The sequence below is a fragment of the Puma concolor genome, chromosome C1 (genome assembly GCF_028749965.1).
Source record: "Puma concolor isolate L17-30 chromosome C1, mPumCon1.1.hap2, whole genome shotgun sequence".
Taxonomy (NCBI): domain Eukaryota; kingdom Metazoa; phylum Chordata; class Mammalia; order Carnivora; family Felidae; genus Puma; species Puma concolor.
Genome location: NC_141674.1, coordinates 108,943,319 through 108,966,705, shown reverse-complemented (window position 1 = coordinate 108,966,705; position 23,387 = coordinate 108,943,319). Strand labels below are relative to the sequence as shown.

Below are 23,387 nucleotides of genomic sequence, written 5' to 3'. Positions count from 1 at the left end.
CCCATCATGTCTGCCCCTCTTTTGAGGACAGAGATCTTTATATATTTTTCCACATTGTATCCACAGCACCTAGAATATGGCTTGGTAGGTGGCTGGCACTCAGTAAGTGTTCATCATACTGAAGAAGAACCAGGTGGGAGGATCTGATCAGCTGGCAGCAGCACTTCCTATACGGCTACTACGGTGATGAGACACTGAATGGGCACAAGGGTGGACAAGCCGACCAACAGAACACAAAAGCCCGTTTTAGGCATCTCACAGACATATACAAAAAAAAAAGACCAAGAAATTTTTCATAAAAGTGATTTAGGGGATTCTATTCATGACTTTGGGATAGAGAAAATATGGATATACTTGAAAAGATTAAAATTAAGAACTTCTATTCATCAAAAGATACCATTACTGAGGAAAAAGATAAGCCATGGAGTGGGAAATTATATTTGTGGCACATTTAATCAACAATGGGCTTATATCCAGAATATACACCATTAGTAAGAAAAAGGCAACCTCAAAGACAAATGGGCAAGAGATTAGGTCAGACATGTCCTCAAACAGGATATCCAAATTGTCAGAAAGCATATAAACAATGCTCAGCCTCTTTAGACATAAAGGAAATGCAAAGTTAAGACCACAACAAGATATTTCTACCCACCTAGCAGAATGGCTAACATTAGCAAGACTGACAATACCAAACAAATGCTGATGAGAATATGGAGCAAAAGAAACTCTTAAAGGAAGGAGTATAAATTGGCATAATCACTTTGGAAAAATATTTGACAGTATCTAATAAAGCTGACGATCTGCACTGCCCAATGACCCAGCTATCCCACTCCTCATAATGCACCAGGCAGAAATGCATGTGCCTGTGCAGTACGCACCTGAGCATGAACAATCCAAGAAGCCCTAATTATGATACGCCAAACTGGAGAAAGCCCTGAAGTAGCTAACAAACACAGGGTCATGTGCTAATTCAAAGTAATTCTGTATAACAATGACAATGAAAGAACATTAGATACACAGCGTTAAGGATGAGTCTTAACGTAATTAGAGCTAAAGAAAGCAGACAATAGAATGGATAGGTTTAAAGGAATTCATAAGGTTTTATTTACATAAAGTTCAAAAACAGGCAAAAATAAACTATGTTGTTCAGGGGTGTAAAGTTAAGTAGTAAAATTATAACAAAAGGCAAGGAAGTGAACACCATAAAAGTTGGCAGTGGTTAGGGCCGGAGAGAAGGACATGCTGAGCAGGAAGGGCTGGGGGCTGGTAATGTGTTTCTTGGTGGGTGAAGGTTATGCTTTTGCTTTTGCTTTATGACAATATATTATGTATACATTTGTGCATTGTGTCTTTCTGTATGACTTCTGAATTTCTCCCTTAAAAGAGCTTTCAGTAAACAAACTGTAGGATGCAAAATCATAAAAAGCTAAGGCCTCTAAATGGCATTATCACAACCATGTTAAATATATAAAACTTATTTATAGAAAAGAAGCTGAAAGAAAATTTAACAAATATTAAGAATGGTTGTCTTATGGTATTGGAATAAAAAATCTTGCTCCTTAAATGCACTCACTGTGGAAGGCAGAAACGGGAATGCGGACTGAATTCCTTGTTAATTATTCCAACCATCACTGCCTGCTCTCCCAGAAGCAGCCACAAGAGGGAGCCTTCATATATCCACGTTGAGTTTCAAGTTCCGTGATTGCTCAGGACTCATCCAGAGAGCAGACTTCAAAGGTCTTCTCCCCTTCCCATTCCTGTGTACTCTCTTGTCTTCCTACGTGTTCTGATATGCAAGCGCACTAGGCCTTCCCTCTCCTCCGGTAAGATTTGAAAGGCAAAGAGGGATGGGAACTAACATTTACTGAGCACCTGTGGAAATTCAGAAGCACCAACTATCTCTTTATACTGAAAAATATTCAATTGTATTATAGCTAAATTTTAAAAATAAACATATTAAAAATACTAGAAGACAACATAGGGAAATTTCTTTTTTAAAAATTTCACAGTGGGGAAGGATGAAGGCAGACACAAAAAAAGCCTGCATCGAACACCTGGTGGGCAAAGACTATCAATAGGTAGTTGGAAGAAAAAGGAATTTAAACAGCTGGATTTATCAAGGAAAAAAAAAAAAAAACCAGAAACACAAAATTATAGTGAAATGCCAGTTCTTATTTGTTAGATTACTATTTACTTAGTTTACTCCCAGAAATTGGTCACACACTGTGTTGATTAGGGTTGGGCTATCTGGGAGTGTGAGTGGTGCCCTCCCCACAGAAGGCAGACTGGCTTTCTTGCTTCACCTCTCCCCTCACTTTGGAACATTTACCATGTAGCTTCTTGCATTTAGAGGTTGGTGCGAATCACAGGCAACTCACCTCAGTCCCAGGAAGGTCCTTGAGTGAGGGTGCTGTGCTCAGGCCATGGTGATGCCAGCCTCTTTTCCTGCTCTCTTCCTTCTGGTCATCCTGGTCTAGTGTTTGCAGAGAAAGTAGGAGGCTTGCTGGGGCCTTGGGGGTCCTGGGCCTTTCAGAAGCCTCTGAGCTGTTATCCACATCCATGTAGCTTCCAAGCGAAACCATGGAGACAGCACTGCTCCTGCCAGGGTAGTGGAAATCTGCCCGATGAGCACCAGGCCTGGGGTTTCGGGGCTTGGGACTCATGGGTTTGCTGGGCATGCCTTGGCTCCCATATGCCAAGCAACAGGCAGAGCTGGATGGAAGGGTGTGGCTGATCCCAGTCTGCTGGGCACAAGGGCTGGTGGGTGACATCAGCCAGGACTTCTCAGGAAAGATACCTGAAGTTAGGTACCTACCACTTTCCTGGGGGCTTGTGCATTTGATGGTGGGTTCACTTTTTCTCCTGTTATCTGGAGAGACCAAATTGCTGGATGACAAAGGTGTGGGAGCATGTGGGGGTGGCCAGTGATCTCCAAACACACAGCTTTCCTTGTCTTCTGCCTGCTCCTGACAGTGACTATTGGTCCCTGGGGGAGAGGGTCTGAGGAGATTCAAGATTTCCGGTCCTGGAACCAGACTCACTACGGCGGGCCTTTTGGGGGCTTCTACATCTTTGTTTTTCAGAAATGCACGCCAGGAACTCTGGCGCGGCCTGCTCTTCTCCTTCCGGCCCTTGAGGGCATCTGGACAACATTCATCAGTGTTCTCTTTTTCTAAAACCTTTGACTCAAAAAAATTTGCAAAGGTCTTATGAGCTAAGGCCAGCCTTGCCCTGAGCCTTTTCTCTGGAGTTTTGAGTCTCTTGGCATCAGCCCTTTCTGAGGACGGTGTCCTGCTGCCCAGGTCCTCTGGTGTTGCCACATGGTCCCCTTTCCTTAGCCCTACAGCTTCCCCACCTGCGCCCCGGAGAATGGTCTTCAGAGTTGCGCCCGCGCCCACTTGGTGCGGCCAACAGGCCGCAGGGCCCCGACCGTCTGCACGCAGTTCCTCAAGGCCCGAAGAACCCGCGGTCGGGGCGGAGGCACCGGGTGGAGCGGGGCGAGTGGGCTGCAGACGCCCGGGTCCCTGCGCGCCGGGCTCCACTCCTGGGCTGTGGGAGGCGGACCTGCCTTTCCTGAGGGAGGTCACTCTGGGAACCGTCGGGCGCTTCCCGGGCTCCTGCAAGGCCTTGCAGGGGCGGAGGGGCTGGCCCTGCGGCGGCGGCGGCGGCGGCGGGGGCGCGTGGGCGCAGGCAGAGGCTGGGGCTTCCGAACCCGTCTGCGCCGCCTCCGCCCCGCCGGCCCGGCTCCCCGTCTCAGGGTGAAGGCCCTGGGCCCCGTGAGCATCTTCAGGCCCGGGAGCGGGAGGCCCAGCAGCCTGTGTCCTGTGTGTCCCAAAACCGGGGATCCACCTTGCCCCAGGCGGTTTCTCTTCGGCAGCCTCACCCCTGCTCAGCCGGGCCTGGGCAAGCTCCTGGGAACAAGTGTCTTTGTCCCTGGGCCTCTCTTCCGAGGCAGCTTCGGGGACCAGAACTATCGCAAGCTCTGCGTCGTGGGCCCCCTGCTGAAGAGTCCCATCGTCGTCTGCCAGTCTGCTGGCCTCCGGCAGCTCACACTCACTGCTGCAAGTTTGTGGTTTCCCAGCCCTGGGAGACTCCCAGGAGGTCGTCCCAGCACCGCAGGGAGATCCTGGTTTTTCCTCCAGAAATTCGGACAGTGTTTCTGGAGGAGGACCTGTTTTCCTCCTGGTGGCCTGCAGACCTTTCTGCTCAACAGCTACAATGATGAGTGTGCACCTGCCCCTAGATGTTTCCACCTTGGGCTCTAGCTTCAGGCCCTCAGTAGAGGGCTGGGCACCACCCGCCAGCCCCTGGTCACACTCATCCCCACCACTGCAACGAGACACAGGGGCTGCTCTGGTTTCTGAAAATTCCGGCAAGGCACTTTTGGTGCCTTGAGGGTCTAGAACCATCACATCTTCCAGCTCCTTTGAGGTGCCTGTTGCACTTGATTTCAGGGTGGTCTCTGGAGTATCTGAACAATCACTCACTTTGCAGCAACCCATCCAGTCTCTGTTCCACACCTGTGTCCCGCTATTGCTGGAACGATGAGGGAACTTGGCCCTAACAGGTGGCTTTCTTTTCTCACTGAGAATGTACTTTGATCCGTAATTACTGGTTTGGTTTCCTGCCTCAACAGAAATGTCCTGAAGGTGCTTTTGTCTGTCACTCACATCAGCATCGTTTGGTGCAGGGCCAGTGCCTTGGGGTTCCTCTTGTAGGTTTTCTGGGCTATGTTCTGACTTGCACTCTGTGGGCACTGGCACTTCCTCTGTGCTAAAGCTCACAGAGTCCGCAGTAAGGCATGAAGAGACCGGACAGGATCTAGAATCCTGTCCCAACTGGTTTTCCAGCCAGAGATGTTCACAGGGTGTGTCCTGAAAGGCCCTTTTCCAGCTAAGAGCACTGGGTTTATACTGATCCTGCAAATAAGGGGCCCTCTTCTGGGAAGCAGGAAGTAAAGGAGACAGTCGGGTGAAGACAGGGTGGAGAGGGTTTTGTGTTCTTGGGTCTCGTTCTGCTTCAGTCCCTTCCTTCAAATGAGTCCCAAATTTCACAAAATTCTGCCCTGGAGGATTCTCAAGGTATCTTAAGGGAAACACTGCTATGGAATGGGCCCTAGTCAGTGTCCTCATGTGCTGACAGCAGTGCTCTGTGGATGTTCTGTCCTCGTCATTAATATTTTCGGGGGCACTGTGGTGAAGCTTGGCATGTAGGAGGCAAGATGTCCCTAAAGGAAGCTGGCAAGGGGCATCGGAGCAGGGCTGGAAGCAGAGCAAGTCTGTGTACTCTTCAGGGCCTACAGTACTTCCCTTTTTTGTTCTGGCTCCCACAGGGCCTGTGCTGTGCTCAGGGCCTTTGAAAGGTAGCCCTGGTCCCCTGGCCCTGCTGTGGATATGTGGCCAGCTCTGGCCCAGTTCACAGCACCAGAGAAGGAAGGGCCAGACCACTGGGATGTCCAGACAACTCTCAGACCTGGATTTCTGAAGAGAAGAAATAGAGAACCCCCCGAGGACTTGTGCAGTTGCCTTTGCTGGCTGGAGACTGTAGCTGCCTGTGGTGCCCTGTGAGCAGCCCTCTGTGTGGTGAGGAGACCCTGCCAGAAAAGACTCTTGTTCCAGGCTGGCCACACTGTTGTCCTGTAAGTGTTCTGTCTTCTCTTCTCCAGCAACTGCAGCAAAGGTTTGGAACCCAGTTTCATAAGACTCTTCCTTGAAGCCAGGGGACAAATCTAGTTCCTCTTTTGAGTCAAGCTCAGGGACATTAGTTGAATGCTGCTCCTGAGAAGCTCTGGTTGCTAGGATGTCAGGGCATCCCCAGTGTCCTTCTCTGTCCACAGAGGTACCACTTAGAGGAAGGCAGGTTCCCCCTGTGAAGCCACCAGGCAGGGACTCTGTGTCGGAAGCACTTTCAAAGGAGTCGGTTTTTGTGTCTGATTGACTTTCGCTCTGGTGGGACAATGTCTCAAAATCATCATGGTCTGTTTCTTGACTCCATCCCTGTTGCTCTGGTTCTGCAGGTGAAGTGGGGAACTGCTTATCTTCAATCTTGTCTTCACTGGGTGGGTGTGCACCTGGCTCTGGAGGCTGGAAGGGCAAGAGGAGAGGAGTCAGAGATGAGGCCTCAGGATATTTGCACACGTTTACACTGCACCAGCCTTTGTCAGAAGGAGGAAGGTTCAGAAACATCTCATTAGTCCCCCATGTGCCCCTCAGAAAAGATAGGTAAATATGAATACGAATAGCTACCTTTTATTAGCACAGAAAACAAGTGATGAAGCCAAACCCAAACGGCAGGGAGAAAATGTGGCGCGTAGTTAATGTAACGCTATTAAAAGTCAGAATAGGCCAAATAAACACGTGCAGTTTAAGTAAGTATAAATACGTCGTGTGAGTCACAGCTAAAAGCATCTCTCTGTCTAATGTTCTCAGCAGGAAATAACAAATTAATAAAAGTTTGCTTTGTGTTATTTGTTCTTACATAATCAGCTGGATTAAAGTCAAGAGCCTTATATTTAACGTTTTTTTTTGTTTTTTTTTTTTTTATTTATTTTTGGGACAGAGAGAGACAGAGCATGAACAGGGGAGGGGCAGAGAGAGAGGGAGACACAGAATCGGAAACAGGCTCCAGGCTCTGAGCCATCAGCCCAGAGCCTGACGCGGGGCTCGAACTCACGAACCGCGAGATCGTGACCTGGCTGAAGTCGGACGCTTAACCGACTGCGCCACCCAGGCGCCCCAAGAGCCTTATATTTAGAAGTATTTTCTGAGTTAGGTTTACTGGAGTAAAAAAAATATATATATATACATATATATATGTATATATATATATATATATATATATACACACACATATAAGAATTATTGAATTTCAAACATATTTTTTTGACATTATAATGCCCAACAGCTTTGAGAACAGGAAGGAAAAAAGAGAACTGTGCAAATATTTGCAAATTTTCCTTTTGTTGTTATACATTTCTTTTTTTTTAATGTTTATTTATTTTTGAGAGAGAGAGTGAGACAGAGCATGGGCGGAGGAAGGCCAGAGGGAGAGAGGGAGACACAGAATTGGAAGCAGGCTCCAGGCTCTGAGCTGTCAGCACAGAGCCTGACGCGGGGCTCGAACTCATGGACCACGAGATCATGACCCGACCTGAAGTCGGACACCCAACTGACTGAGCCACCCAGGCCCCCCATGTCATTATACATTTCTTAATCAACTTGTTTGAGCTATAAATTTATATGTATTCATTTAAAGTGGATGGATTTATGCATTTTGACAAATGTAGACACCCATGTAACTACCACCATGATAAAAATCTATTTCTATTTCTCAAAAAAGCCCCCTCCCTCCTCCTAGTCATTCCCCACACCCTTCCCCCCATGCCCCAGTGACCTACTTTCTGTTTCACAGACTAGATCTGTCTTTTCTGGAGTTTCTCAGATGACCAGAATATGCCGTATGTACTCTTCAGGGTCTGGCTTCTTTCTTTCAGCATAGTATTTTAGAGCTTCATCCGTAGGTTGTGGTTGTAGCATGTATTATACAGATGGTGCCTTGAACTTGGTGATAATGCTGTACCAAACGTTCAATTACCAAACTCCCCAGACTCCCTGGACCAGGAGTGGGGCAGACACTTGGCTCCACTTGTAGCTAAGGTGCCTCCACACAAGTTTTGTACAGAAGCCATTCACTAAACCAGCCCTCCCTAAGCATGGTTTCTCAGGACTTGTCTTAAGAGATTTCCCAAAGTAAAATTGCTTTTAATTCTCCAAAACTGAGAAGAGAAAAACAGGTGAACACCAAAGCATGTGCTGTGTGAGGCTTTTAAGGCACAAGATAGATTCAGAATATCAGGAATAACACGATACTATAGTTTCAAATTTGTTGCAAAGTAGGAAGGAGTGGGAAATAGGAGAGGAAACATTAAAAATCAAACCATTTGGAAAGGAGGACCCTGTGGTTGCTGTGTGGTCCAGGGGAGAGAAGGGTTAAGAAGCTAGGGATCCCAGGGTCCCCAGCAGGGGCGTGCCAGGTGCCAGGCACCTCCCATGGCCCAGGGAGGATAAGCAAGACGGGGATGTGAACATGCCTTGGCAAGCACAGAGGCCTGTTTTGGGAACAAGTGAAGAGAGAAGGCCAGCTACAGGCCTGCAGCGTTCTCTTGCTCAGTAAATGCTGCGTTGGGAACACCTCCATTCCCTCATCTGGCCAACCGTGTCATTAAGCTGGGACTGACCTTCTGACCGTGGAGCATGTGGGCCGTTCGTTCAGCACTGTCATAGCCTGACATAACCTTACAGACTTACAGTGGCATACTCACATGCATCACCTGACATACTCATAGTGGGCCACATAGTGGCCCAGAGAATCTCAAAGTCCCAAGTTCTAAATGACTGAAGAACTGCACAATGAGTACCCTAAAATACCAGAGGTCTCATTCCTGTCCCCACCTCTGCCCAGCATATCCTCCCAGAACAGGGCCAGGAGGGGATGGGCTGCTACCAAGAAACCAGACTCCCTGGCTGGGTGTTGCTGAGGGCCAAGCCGTTCTTGGAGTTCCAGGACATTTTGGCAAGAGATCTCACTATGTCTCAACAAAAATAAAAGACTTTGGGAAAAAAATATAACTTTTCCAGATCACAAGATTGGCATAGTCTCTGGAAGAGCACTGGAATAGCAGATTTAATTTTCCTTAAAGTGTACAAATGCTGAAATATGGAGAGTATGTTTTTTAAAAAAAGCATTTGATTTGGTTGAATATTAGGTTCTAAATCTTATGAAGAAAGAATATTTTCTTCTGACTTGATTCGTAAGTAATCCTCAAATAATTTCTCAACACCGATCCATATAATTCCAGGGTTATCCTAAAGGATGGCCTGCGGGTTAAAGCTAGAGGCAAAAATATTTTTTGAAGTTTTTTTTGGGGGGTGAGTGGTGGTCAAATTTTAATGCTTTTAAGCAGAAAAGCTCTCTTTCTTTTGTCACAGCCTTGGCACTCTTAATTGTCTTGTTTTTGTAACTATATGCAGCTTCAAACACTAGGGTAAGATGTTTGAACTTCCTCCTGTATTTTTTTTTCTAGCTGCCTTTATGATTTGCTCTTTGACCCATGATTTATTTAGATGTATGTTTTAGTTATCTTTTTGTTTCTGATTTCTGTTTAATTATATTATAATCAGAGAGTGTGGTCTGTATGATATTGATTCTTTGAAATTAGTTGAAAGTGGCTTTATGGCCTAATACATATTAAGGCTTTATTTCACAAATGTTTCATGGATATTCGAAGAGAATGTATATTCTCTAACAGGTTCATGCAGGGTTTAACAGGTGCTCATTAGCTCAAGTTTGTGAATTGTTAAATCCTTGTTAAATCCTCAGTAATATGACCAATTTTTTATATGCTATTAAGAGAAGTGCGTTAAAATTACTGACTGTAGTGATACATTTATCAATTTATTTTTTAACTCTATCATCTTTTGATTTACATATTTCAGCACTATGTTAGTAGGTGCATGAAAAAGTTTATTATTGTACATCTTCCCAGTGAGTGGCTCTTTTTATTATTACATAGTAACCTTCTTCATCCCTTATAAAGGTTTTTACTTTCAATGTGATCTTCTCTAATGTTAGTAGACCTACAATAGCTTTGGGTATTTGCCTCATATATGCTTTCCCATTCTTTTATTTCAGATTTCAATTTATGTCCCGTAGGTGTATTTTTCATAAACAACATAGAGCTGGGGTTTTGAAGCCCAATGTTTCAGTCACTTTTAACCAGAGAGTTTAACCAGTGAGCATCTATTGTGACCACTCGTATGTTTGGGTTTCTTTTTACCACCATATTTTATTATTTTTGACCTCCCCCTTTTTTCCCTAGGGATTTCCCTTTATTGTGTGAACTCTGCAATGGTTTGCTTAACATCATATATTTAAAGGAATGTTATGCTTTGTTTTATGTCTTTTTGTTGCAGTGAGCATTTGGGGAAATATACAATCTGCAATAATTCTAGAATCAGAAAAGTTCCCATCACTTTGCTCATCGTGGCCTGGCTGTCTGTCTGCTCACTCACAGAAATCACTCTGGCAGAGGCCCCTAAAGACCTCTGCATTGCCAAACCCAAGGCTCTGGTTTCCTCTCTCGCTCACTTTTTTTTTTTTTACTTTAATTTTTTACAAATTTACTGAGGTATAGTTGACATAAAATAAACTGTACATATTGCAAGTGTACAATTGAAGTTTTTATATTCATCTGGGAAGCCATGACCACAGGCAAGATAATGAACCTTTCTCTTGCTTCCAAAAGCGACCTAATGCTTTTTTGTTCCTTCTCATCATCCCCCTCTCAACTCTCCCTGGCCACTCTCCTCCACCCCCCGGTGATCTTTATCTGTTTTCTGCTGCTATAGATTACTCTGAATTTTCTAGAATTCCATGGAAATGGAATCACACAGTATATATTTTTTGTCTGGCTTTGTCCACTCAGCACAATTATTTTGAGAGTCACTATGCTGCATGTGTTGATGAGTGACATTTCATTGTATAGAGGTAGCACAGTTGGTTTATCCATCCATCTGCTGATGGACATTGAGTTGCTCCCAGTTTTTGGCTTTCCAAGTAAAGCTGTAGTGAACATTTTTGTACGTCTTTGTATGGATGTGTGCTTGCATTTCTCTTGAGTAAATATGGAGGAATGGAATGCCTGGATCATATGGAAGGGCTCCATTTTTAATTTCTTAAGAAACAGCAAACTGCTTTCCTTTCCACTCCCTTTTACACTCCTCTGGCAATATATGGGGGCGAGGTGCTCCACACCCCCACCCACATCTGGGACAGTCAGCTTTGTTCATTTCAGCCATCCTAGTGGGTTTGAAGTGGTATCTCATTGTGTTCTTTTTTTTTTTTTTGTCATTGTGTTCTTAATTTGCATTTTACTAATGACATATGATGTTGAGCATCTTTTCATACACATTTTTCCATCTATACATCTTCTCTGGTTTCATATCAGTTCAAATTTTTTGCCCATTAAAAAAACTTGGGTTGTAGTCTTATTACTGAGTTATAAGACTTCTTTATAGATCCCAGATATAAGTCTTCTGCTTGAGATAGAGATAGGTCACAAAGTTTCTTCCATTCTGTGCCTTGCTTTTTCATTTTATTAACAATTATTCTTTATTTACAGAGTGAAAACTTTTAATTTTGATGAAGTCCAATTCATTGATTTTTGTGTGTTGAATTTTAAAGACTCTTTACAACCTAAGGTCGCAAAGACTTTTTCCTATCATTTTTTCTAGAGTATGATAGATAGAATAATATCCCTCTCCCCCAAAAGATCCCCATGTCCTAATCCCTGAAATCTGTCAGTGTTACCTTTTACAGCAAAAGGGATTTTGAAGATATGGTTATGTTAAATATCTTGAGAAGATTATGCTGAATTATCTGGGTGGACCTGATGTAATCACAAGAATCCTTTTAAGGGAAAAATGGAGGCAAGAGAGAGAAGGATGTGTAATAATGGGAGCAGAAACAGAGTGATTCAGGGGAGGGCCTCAAGCCAAGGAATGTGGGTGGCCTTCAGAAGCTGGAGACAGCAAGTAAAGGATTCTCCCCTAGAGCCTTCAGAAGGGAACACAGTCCTGCTGACTCCTTGGTTTTAGCCCACATGAGAGTTTTCCATGGTTGTCTAACAGTGGGCATGTGTAGTAACACTAGCATGAAGCCCAAGCACTGTGTTACACAGAACTATGATGTTTTCCAGAGAAAGGTCATGGTCTTTTCAGTGCAGTAAAGAGTCTGGGTCACAGGCCTGTTTTTCTCACTTGCCTGAGTCCACATCTCTGTCAATGACTGCCATGTGGCCGATTGTGCTTACCCTACTGGATTTGGGGAAGATGAAGGAAGGATATCAGAGCTCTCTAAAAATTCTAAATATTCTCCTACCACTCTAGGTTATCTTGATTTTTCCATGTCAAGTGTGGAAAATAAACACCCTATTCTATCAGTTCTTTTCACAGCTAGCTTGGTCACAAATACCTTGAGGACATAAATTATGTCACATACCTGTTATCTCCTGTAGCATCTAGCACAGGGCTTGGTACAGAGTAAACACAAAGTAAGTATTTGAGGGACACAGAATTACACAGGATCACCACTGCAATGGATGGCTGTTTTATTTTTTTGTTTTACTTATTTATTATTTTTCATGAACATACTTTATTGTCAAATTGGCTTACATATAACACCCAGTGCTCAACCCAACAAGTGCCCTCCTCAATGCCCATCACCCACTTTCCCCTCTCCTCCCTCCCATCCACCCTCAGTTTCTTCTCTGTATTTAATAGTCTCTTGTGGTTTGCCTCCCTCTCTCTCTGTTTGTAACTATTTTTTTCTCCCTTTCCTTCTCCCATAGTCTTCTATCAAGTTTCTCAAGATGCACATATGAGTGAAAACATATGACAACTGTCCTTCTCTGACTGACTTATTTCACTCAGCATAATACCTTCCAGTTCTATCCACATTGCTGCAAATGGCATGATTTCATTCTTTTTCACTGCCAAGTAGTATTCCATTGTATATGTAAACCACATCTTCTTTATCCATTCATCAGTTGATGGACATTTAGGCTCCTTCCATAATTTGGCTATTGTTGATGGATGGCTATTTTAAACTCCGGCTAAAGATCTGAATATCTTATCATTTTATTTTCATATGTCATTTTCCCCAAACATAATATTCAAAGGCACATTCAGATTTACATACACATGTTCCACTTATTGTATGCATTAGACCTGTGCCAGCAGAAGCAGAATATCTTCCTGTTTAAGTTTTTCAATTTGTGAATATATTTCGCTGCAGAAATGAAATATTTTATTATTCTATTTGAGTAAAGAAGTGGGGTTTTTGTTTGTTTTTTACAAAAGGAAACTCTTATTCAAATAATTGGACTTAAAGTGCCGTTCTCACGAGACCTCAGATGAGAGGGAGGGTGAGTGTCACTTCAGTCTGTCCTCTGACTGCTGGAGGAGCACCTGGTGGCCCTTCAGTCACAGCTCAGGTCATGGCATACAGTGGGCAAATTTTTCCAGTCAATGTCTGGCAGGTGAGCTAATGAGTAGAAGGCAGTGGAGATTACATCATGGGTGTGGAGAGAGGCTGACAGGACCAGAAAAAGTTGAGGAGATGTGAGGAGCCCCAGAGACTCCCTGCTCACCTCAGTTTCAGAGCAAGCTATATGGTATCACCTCCAGCACATCTACTTGCTTACCTAACCTCATGCCCCACCCATCACTGACATTTGACACTGAGCCGATTATATTTATCTTTTCACTCTCTGAAAAGCATGGGTTTCTAGGTCAATCATTCCCATTGATGGAATTACAAGGAGGATGTATTCTCTACACTCTCCAAGGACTCACTCAAGCAGTTTCTACCTCACTGTATCTAAATGCACTTACTTCTTACCCATTTGTTAGACAGATGACAGGAATTCTTCTACCTGTAAAGTCCTTTTAGGCAGTTAATGGGAGTTACAATGTAATCCTAGAAGTATTACTATTATGTTGACTTAAGAATATTCTAGAATCCCAGGACACCTGGCTGGCTCAGTCAGTGGAGTGCGTGAGTTTTGATCTCGGGCTTGTGAGTTTGAGCCCTACATTGGGTGTAGAGATTACTTAAACATAAAATCTTAAAAAAAGCAAATATTCTAGAATTCCAAATTGCCTTTTCCCTTAATTATCCCTGATTCTATACACTCAGGCTGAATTTCCACATATATCACTTTCTATTTTTCCCCCCTTTTAAAAAACATTTTATTTATTTTTGAGAGAGACAGAGAGAGCATGAGCAGGGGAGGGGAAGAGAGAGTGGGGGGACAGAGGATCTGAAGTGGGCTCCCCAACAACAGTGAGCCAGACCTGGAGCTTGAACTCACAAACCATGAGATCATGACCTGAGCCCAAGTCAGACACTCAAACAACTGAGCCACCCAGGTGCCCAACACTTTCTATTTTCAAAGGCCCTGTAGTTATCTTCTGCTCTGTCTGATTTTTTTCTGGAAGGGCACAGATGCATTTGCCAAAATTCTGGATTCAGAGCTACTTAAGAAGTTGCCATTTACTAGAAACTATTATGTGCCAGAAACAATTTCACATAAAAGACACACAAAACAAAGCCCCTTCTATCAGAGCAGTTGTGAACTAACAAAGGAACAGCCACCTAGACAACTAGCAAGACTGAACTGTATTCCATGTGCTACCAATGGTATAAACAGAAACTATACACACACATGAAAATGAGTGATTTCAGGGGGAGGATGGTTTTACAGGGGCTGCCCTTTGAGCTGTGCTATGACAGATGAAGTTTCATGGACGCCTGGTGGGAAAAGTGTAAAAGGGGGCAGTTTCTATGACCTCACAGGCAAGGGCAAAAGGAGGCAGAGGCCAGATATTGTGGGGACTTGTAGGTGGGTTGAAGAATTGTATCTCATTCTGAGTTCAAAGAGGAAACCAACAAAAAATTTAAGACACGGAGTAACATGATGTGGTATACCTGTAATCACCCTGGACAGTTGGAAAGCTACTGTAGTTGTTTACTTGTCTTTTCTGTTAGCCTCTAATGTCTCACTGCTGGGCATCTACCAAAGGCACCCTATTGTCTGGCTATATGCCCTCATGTTGGCCCCTACAACACTTTCCCCATGGACTACTCCAAGTTGTCAATTGCATCACCTGAGAAACCAACCCAGCTCCATCCCCAGTGGGAAATGGGCATTTAAACACAGCTTTGAGAGGTAAAAAGTTAGTGACTCATTGTGATGAGAATTTGAGTTATACAACTTACTTCCCCGTTCTGTACCTCAGCATCCTCACTTGTAAATGAAGGCTTATGACTAGATTAGCATTTTCCAAGACTGCATTCTGACTGTAGCTTCCGCCCTGGGATGTAAATGAAGTCAAAGGAGCATTACTCCCACTCTTACAATGAAAAAGCCAAATTAACATCAAATTCATAACTTTTTGGGGGGACATCTGAAAGCTGAGGTTGCAGAACAAACTACTGGCCCAAAATATGAAGAGAGACAGACATCTACTGGGGAACAGGAAACCCAAACATCCAAGAATAATATCAAATGATCTAACACAACCATAATTAGAATCCTAGGAGGAAAGGAGAAAGAATAGGGCAGAAGGAATATATGAAGCAAGAAGTCCAAGAATTTCCCTAAATGAATGATAATATTAAACCACAGATTCATAAGGTTCAAAGGAAAAAAAGCTCACATATAGGCATATCACACTGAAACTACTGAAAATCAAAGACAAAGAGAAAATCTTGAAAGAAGATAGATAAAGAGAAACCATAGGGAAAAAAATGAGGATAAGAATTAGAGCAAAAATCTTATCAGAAACCATGCAAGACCATACACAGTAGAGAGACTTTTTTAAAGAGCTGAAAGAGAAAATATATCCAGCAAAAGAATCTTTCAAACATGAAGGAAAAATAAGAACCTTCCTAACAAAAATTGAGGGAATTAATTTTCAGCAGACCCACTACATAGGAAATGTTGAAATTTCTTCAGGCAGTGGGTGCTTGGGTGGCTCAGTCAGTTAAGTGCCCCACTCTTGATTTTGGCTCAGGTCATTATCTCACAGTTCATGTGATTGAGCCTCGCATCTGTCTTTGCACTGATAGTGCTGAGCCTGCTTGGGATTCTCTCTCCCTCTCTCTTGGCTCCTCCTTGGCATCCTCACACACACACGCACGCACGCACACACACACATACACACACACACACACTCTCTCTCTCTCTCTCAAAACAAACAAATAAATAAACTTAAAAAAAAAAAAAAAACTTCTCCAGGCAGAAGGAACATGATAGCAGACTGAAACTTGGATCTGCACAAAGAAATGAAGAGTGCAAACGAGGAGCAGAAGGAATGTTTTGGACCTGATAAAGGTCAACTACAAGAATCCTAAGGCTAACTTGATGCTTAACAGTGTAAGATTGAATGCTTCCTCTGTAGGACTTCAACAAAGCCAGGGGTTTTCTCTAACTCAACACTGAACTCTGGAGTCCTAGCCAGTGTAATAAGGCAATAAAAAGAAATAAAAAAAATACAGATTAAAATGAAAGAAACTAAAGAGTCTGTGTGTGATTTTCTATATAGAAAATCTCAAAGAAACTAAAACAAACAAACAAAAAACACATAAAAACCCCTCCTGGAATTAGCAGGTGATTTTAACAAGGTTACAAGACAACAAGGTCAAGAAAAAACAAAACAAAACTGCATTTCTATATAAGCAATTAGAATTTGAAATAAAAAATAGAATTTACAATAGTAGCTAAAAATTATATCCATAGGTATAAATCTAAGGAAATATATTCAGAATCTATATGCTATATTTCATTAGCATGGCTCTTTAATCAGTACTGATAAAAGAAATCAAAGAAGATCTAAATATATGAAGAAAGTGTGCTGTTTATAGATTTAAGGAGTTAATATTGTTTAATATAATTACTGAATATTAATAATATTACTATTACTTAATATTACTAAGAAGCCAATTCTCCCCATTTTTGAACAATTTGAGTAACAAAAATAACCATATTATTGAATTATAACCCAAAGAAGAGAACAATTATCCATAAGTCTATACTAATATGAATAAATGACTGTATAAATTTTTAAAAAGGAAGAAGAGAAAACTCTTCTTTATGGAAAAATTACAACTAGTGAATGTGGAAAAAATGAGGGAAAAAGAAAACTGCCATTACAATGCCACAGTAAGAGTTGTTTCAGGGAAGATCTACCAATGAATGTTAAAGTCATGTGTAAAGAGTGATCAAAAGGTTCATACTCTGATTGAGTAATCTCACTTGAGAAAGTCTAACCTAAGGAAAGACTCTGTAATGTGACATGTCCATTGAAGTTCTACTTGCAAAATTTAAAAAGGGAAATAATTTGTGATCCACACTAGGAAAATGATTAAACAAATTAAGCCATATGCACTCAATGGACAATTAGGCAGCCATTAAGAATGTAATTAATAGGGATGCCTGGGTGGCTCAGTCAGTTAAGCGTCCAAATTTGGCTAACGTTATGATCTCACAGTTTGTGGGTTCAAGCCCTGCAATTAGGCCCTGTGCTGACAGCTAAGAGCCTGGAGCCTGCTTCAGATTCTGTGTCTCTGCCCCTCCCCCACTCATGCTCTTTCTCTCTCAAAAACAAATAAACGTTAAAAAAAAATTTTTAATGTAATTTATAAAGGCTATTGAATAGTAGAGAAAATATGTATTGTGGGGTACAGAATTTCTATGATCATAGAACGTTTTAAAAATACAAAAACACTGAAATGAAATAAACCAAAGAAACATTTTTGTTATAGTCAAAACATTTTTTTCTATTTTCCACATAAAGTGGTTAAATTACCCTGATAACTTAAAAATATTTGGAAATAATTCCCTTTTTATAAATATGAATTATAGGTAATTTTGTTAATAATTAAAAATTTTTTTTAATGTTTATTTATTTTTGAGACAGAGAGAGACAGAGCATGAACGGGGGAGGGTCAGAGAGAGGGAGACACAGAATTCGAAACAGGCTCCAGGCTCCGAGCTGTCAGCACAGAGCCCGACGCGGGGCTCGAACTCACAGACCGCGAGATTGTGACCTGAGCCAAAGTCGGCCACTCAACGGACTGAGCCACCCAGGCGCCCCATTGTTAATAATTTAAATAGACCTTCAGGAGAAAGAGCTATGTCAATTACTTCTTTGTACCCCATAGTGCTTAGTTGTAAGACCTTATAATGTAGAATGATCTCAATATCTTCATACTGATTCATTATCAATATTCATAGCTATAGCAGGTGCATCAAGAAAGTATAGTGCTTGTTTCTCTTCACAGCTTTCATTTCTTCATTTCACCAGTGGAGAACCTGGGTTCCAACCCTACTCGGCAGTAATGAGGTGGTGCTCCTGTCTTTGTAAGAACAGTGTCAAAGGAGGCCTGCTAAGTTATAATATTTAACTAAGGTCCAGTGTTTCATAACGTGATACCAAAAATGTCCAGAATAGAATAGAAAATAACTCATCACATCAAGAAGCAGGAAAATCTCTACTTACATAAGGACAGACACTCAACAGATGCCAACACCAAAATAACAGATGTTAGAATTATCTGACATGGATTTTAAAGCAGCCGTCATAAAAGTGTTTGAAACAAATGAAAAAGTGGACTCAGCGTCCCCCTGCTCCAAAATAGAAGATATAAAGAAGAGCCAAAAGGAACATTTAGAAATGAAATATACAATACTGAAATTTAAGAATTCAATGGATGGGTTCAAAAGCAGTATGGAGAAGGCCATGGAAATAATCAGAGAACCTGAAGACAGAACAATGGGAATTACATCATTTGAACACCAGAGAGAAAACAGATTGGATAGAAAAACGGACAGAGCCTCAGGGACCTACAGGACTACAACAAGATATAACATCCAGGAAACAGATTTTCCTTATCCTCTTCAGTTTATAAAGTTGTGTTTCACTCTGGAAGCAGAAATTATAACACTGCCAGATATCAATATATAAAGAGGAAATATTTAAGATAATTATAAATGAAGGAGGGTAAGGGGATATAAAGGGAAGTAAAGTTTTACATTCCATTCAAACTGGTAAAGTGTCAACAGCAACAGACTGTGGATAAGGACATGTGTAGGACTTGTATACTAAAAACTATGAAACAGTTTGTTCCTTGAGTTGTCTTTTTATCTCCCCAATGTTCTAGACAAGATGCCAGAGAAAACAGCAACCTGGAACCATCAATAGGCAAAAATAAAGGAAGAAAAGAAGGGAGGGAAAGAAGGGAGGATAGAAGTGGGGGAGGAAGGAAGACAAGGAAGAAAAACTTGTTCTCTGTTTCATTTGTGTCCACAGAATTTTAAGTTATGGAGGTGACTAAGCAACAACATGGAGAGGCTAATGCCTTGAAAAGAAGATTTAGTTTACTTAAGAGTTTCCAAGATAAAGGGGCATGCCATACTAAACAGGGCCACATGGGAAAAAACACTACTGCTGGGCAGGAGGCAGAAGGAGCACGGGGACATCCTGGGTCAGAGCCATTATTGGGGTTTCTGAGAGAAAGACAAGGCAGAACAAGGTAAACAGCTTAGGATCAGCAAGTTTGACTAATTATAGTGGGCTCTGGAATTAGGGGCTGGCCCTGGGCTGATTCTGGGCAGGAGGAATATTAGCTTGGTGTGTGGTAGTTTGATAAGGATTCAGGGTATGGATCTCAGGACAAGTATAAACCACTTTGGCCATTAGTTTGGACCTATAATGGAGGTCACAGCAGTGGCAACAACAGATCCTGGGTAGGTCAAGCCATGTTCTCTAATTCCCCTAAATGTCAGCAAGAGCAGGCTGATCGGCCAACAGCAGAGCCTGGGCAAGCCATAACCCCCCCCCCCCCGCAACACCTGCTTGGAACAGCTGGAACCTCTGCCTGCATAGGTGGTGTCAGCTGTCCTCGTGTCTCCTAGTCCTCTACCCAGCAGCAAAAGCAACACAGGACTGGTGTCTCCCAATACTCCACCTAACAGCAGAGAACTACCCAGACTCCATGGCTTCTGACCCTTCTCAGTGGCAGAAGGTGGCCTAGGTAGGCACTTCTCTCCTCCAATGGCAATGGCAGAGATAGAGTAGGAAGCCCACCAGCACTGGGTTTTTGGTGAACAGGCCAGGGGAAGTGATCTCTGTCCTGTGAGTTGGGATTCCCACATCCTACAAACAATGCCAGGCAGCCCAGGGAAGCCATTTCTGGACCAGGCAGACAGCACCAATAGTGGTCTAGGGAGAGTTTAAATAGAAGAATGAAGCAAACCAGAATAGTATTGCAAAATCTCAGAAAACTAAATTATCATTGGAATTTCAGCCAATAAAATAGGCCAGACTTACATGCTAAATTTAAATAGGGCAAATCTTTGTTTAAAGAGAGAATTTAAATAGGACAAGAGTCTCTTAACACTATCCAGAATGTCTAGGATACAACAGAAAAATCACTTGTCACCAAGAACCACAAGTTAAATGAGAAATCACAACTTAATTGAGAAAAAACATGCAGCTGATACTAATGCTGAGAAGAATCAGAACAATCTGGCAAAGATTTTGAAGCAGCCATCATAAAACTGCTTCCAAAGTATGAATACACTTGATACAAAAGGGGGAGAAAAAGAAGTTATAAAAAAGAACCAAATGGAAATCATAGAATAAAGAAGCATAATAATGGAAATAAAACTGAATGGATAGGTTAAACAGCAGAATGAGGGGGAACAGAATCAGTGAACTTGAGAACAAGTCAATAGAATTCTGAACAGAGAGAAAGCATCCTGAAAAAAACTTCATAGCCTCAGAGGCATTTATGTCATTGAAGTCTTAGGAGGAGAGGGCAAAGGAAGAACTGAAACAGTTTTTAAAGAAATAATGGCTCAAATTTGGCCAAAGACATAAACTATAGATTCAAGAAGCTGAAAGAATCCTAAACAAGATAAATCCAAATAAACCCATGCCAAAATACATCATAATTAAGCCTCTGAAAACTAAAAACAAAAGGCAAAACCTTAAAAGCAATGAGAGAGAAATGAGGCATTACCTATAGAGAAATACCAGTTCAAAGACCAGCCTATCCTCATCTAAAACCATGGAAGCCAGGGGCGCCTGGGTGGCTCAGTCGGTCAAGCATCAGACTTCGGCTCAGGTCATGATCTCATGGTTGGTGAGTTTGAGCCTCGTGTCAGGCTCTGTGCTGACAGCTCAGAGCCTGGAGCCTGCTTTGGATTCTGTGCACCCCTCTCTCTGCCCTTCCCCATTCACAGTCTGTCTGTCTGTCTCTCTCTCTCAAAAATAAATTAACATTAAAAAAATAAAATATAAAACCATGGAAGCCAGAAGAAAGTGGTACATTTTTCAAGTGGTATTAAAAAAATATTCAACCACAAATTCAATATTCACTGAAACATCTTTAGTAATAAAGGGGAAATCAAGATACAATCTCAGATGAAGGAATATTAAGAGAATTTGTCGCTAGTAGATCTTAAAGAATGGCTAAAGGAAATTCCCCAACAGAAAGGAAATAATTATAAAAGTAGTCTTGGAACCTTATAAAGGAAAGGACAACAGAATAGGGAAAAATAGAGGTAAATATTATAGACTATCCTTCTCCTAATGAGTTTCTTAAAGCATATTTGATGGTTGAAGCAAAAAATTATAATTATCTGTTGTGGTGCTCAGTGTATATAGAGGAAATACTTGAGACAATTATATTTTAAAAGACAGAATGGTAAAGGGACCTAAATGGAAATCGAGTTATAATACTTCACTAGAAGTGGTAAAAAGTTTATACTGGTAGGCAGTTATTAGTTACATATGTACACTGTAATACTTTGAGCAACCACTAAGAAAACTATAGAAAAAAGATATACTCAAAAACAGTATGAATAAAATAAGATAAAATCCTAAAAAATGCTCAAGTAACCCTCAGGAAGGCAAGAAAAGAAAAATGGAGAAACAAGAAATAGAAACCACATAATAAAGTAGCACATTTAAGCTCTAACATATTTATAATTCTTTTAAATGGAAATAGTTTAAATATACAATTTAAAAGACAGTGGATAAAAAAACATGATCCAACTGTATGCTGTCTAGGAAAAAAACTCACATCAAGCACAATATAGGTAGATTAAAAGTAAAAGGATGGAACAAAATATATCATGCTAACATTAAAAAAAAAAAAGCAGGAGTGGTTGTATTACTATCAAGTAAAGTGAACTTCAGAGCAAAAAAAGTACCAGGGGTAAATAAATGAAATTTAATAATGATTAAAAAATGATCTAACAAGAAGACCCAACAATCTTAAGTGGTATACACCAAACAACAGAGCTTTAATTTACATGAAACAAAAGCAGAGCTCAAAAAAGAAATTGAAGTCTATAATTATAATTGGGAAATACAGAACCCACTATCAGCAATTGATAGAACTACTAGACGGAAAATTAGCAAAGATATAGAACAACTGAACAACACACTTAATCAACCAGATCTGACATTTATAACACACTCCACCCATCATGAGCAAAATACTCATTCTTTTTAATTAATTTATTTTTAAAAATCATGGTAAAATGGACATAACATAAAATTTACCATTTTAACAATTTTTCAGTGTCTAGTTCAGTGGCATTAGGTACATTCATACTATTGTGAGCCACCCCCACCATCCATCTCCAGAAATCACACATTCTTTTTAAATGCTCATGGAACATTAGCCATGACAGACCTTTTCCCAGGTCACAAAACAAACCTCAACAAACTGGAAATAATTGATATCATAGAGTATATTCTCTGTATTAGAATCAAACTAGATACCAACAACAGGAAAACAAGAATGTGTTCTCATAGTTGGAAATTAAACAACACATTTCCTTGGGTCAAAGAGGGAGTCGTCAAAGGAAGTTTAAAATGAAGTACACAGGAATGAATGAACATGGAAGTACAACACATGGAAAACTAAAGCAGTGCCAACAGGGAAATTTATACCACTAGATTCTTATGTTAGAAAAAAGGAAAATTCTCAAATCTGTAAGTTCCTACCTTAAGGAAAAATAAGAGCAAAATAGATCCGAAGCAAGCAAAAGGAAATGGTAAAAACAAAAATAGAAATCAATAAAATTAAAAATAGGACAAAAATGAAGAAATTCAATAAAACAAAAGAAATTGGTTCTTTGAAAACAAAAATCATATAACTTGATGAAGAAAAATCATTTGACAAAATCCAACACCCATTCATGACAAAAACTCTTGGCAAGTTAGGACTAGCAGAGAACTACCTCAACTTGATAAAGAACCATTGTGATGACTAATTTTATGTGTCAATTTTACTGGGCTAAGAGATGCCCAGATATCTGGTAAAACATTATTTCTGGGTGTGTCTGTGAGGGTGTCTCTGGAAGATATTAGCATTTGATTCAATTGACTGAGTGAAGAAGACCCACTCTCACCAATGTAGCTAGGCATTAACCAATCCAGTGAGGGACCCACTAGAATAAAGTGAAGGAAGGGTGAATTCCCTCTCCTGAGCCTATATGTCCATCTTTTCCTGCCCTTGAACATCAGAACTCTGAGTTCTGAGTCCTTTGCACTCCAAGGTTTACTCCAGTGGCCCCTTGATTCTCAGGTTTTTGTCTTGAGACTGAGACACCATTGGCTCCCCTGTCCTCAAGCCTTTAGTCTTGGACTGAATGATACCACCACTGGCTTTCCTGATTTTTTGGCTTGCAGATGGCAGATTGTGGAACTTCTCAGCCTCCATAACCTTCTGAGCTAATTCCTATAATA

The 23,387-nt window shown here is 41.4% G+C and overlaps 1 protein-coding gene across 5 annotated transcripts in view; it reads right to left on the bottom strand.

The window, feature by feature from the left end:
- The window catches only part of ARHGEF4 (Rho guanine nucleotide exchange factor 4), a 285,073-nt gene that overhangs the window by 175,650 nt on the left and 86,036 nt on the right, over positions 1–23,387 (bottom strand). For all 5 annotated transcript variants that reach the window (XM_086718280.1, XM_086718282.1, XM_086718281.1 and 2 more), the window contains exon 2: positions 2,379–6,083. In XM_086718280.1, coding sequence (XP_086574406.1) covers positions 2,379–6,083 — 3,705 coding nt within the window. The remainder of the gene's footprint in view (positions 1–2,378; positions 6,084–23,387) is intronic.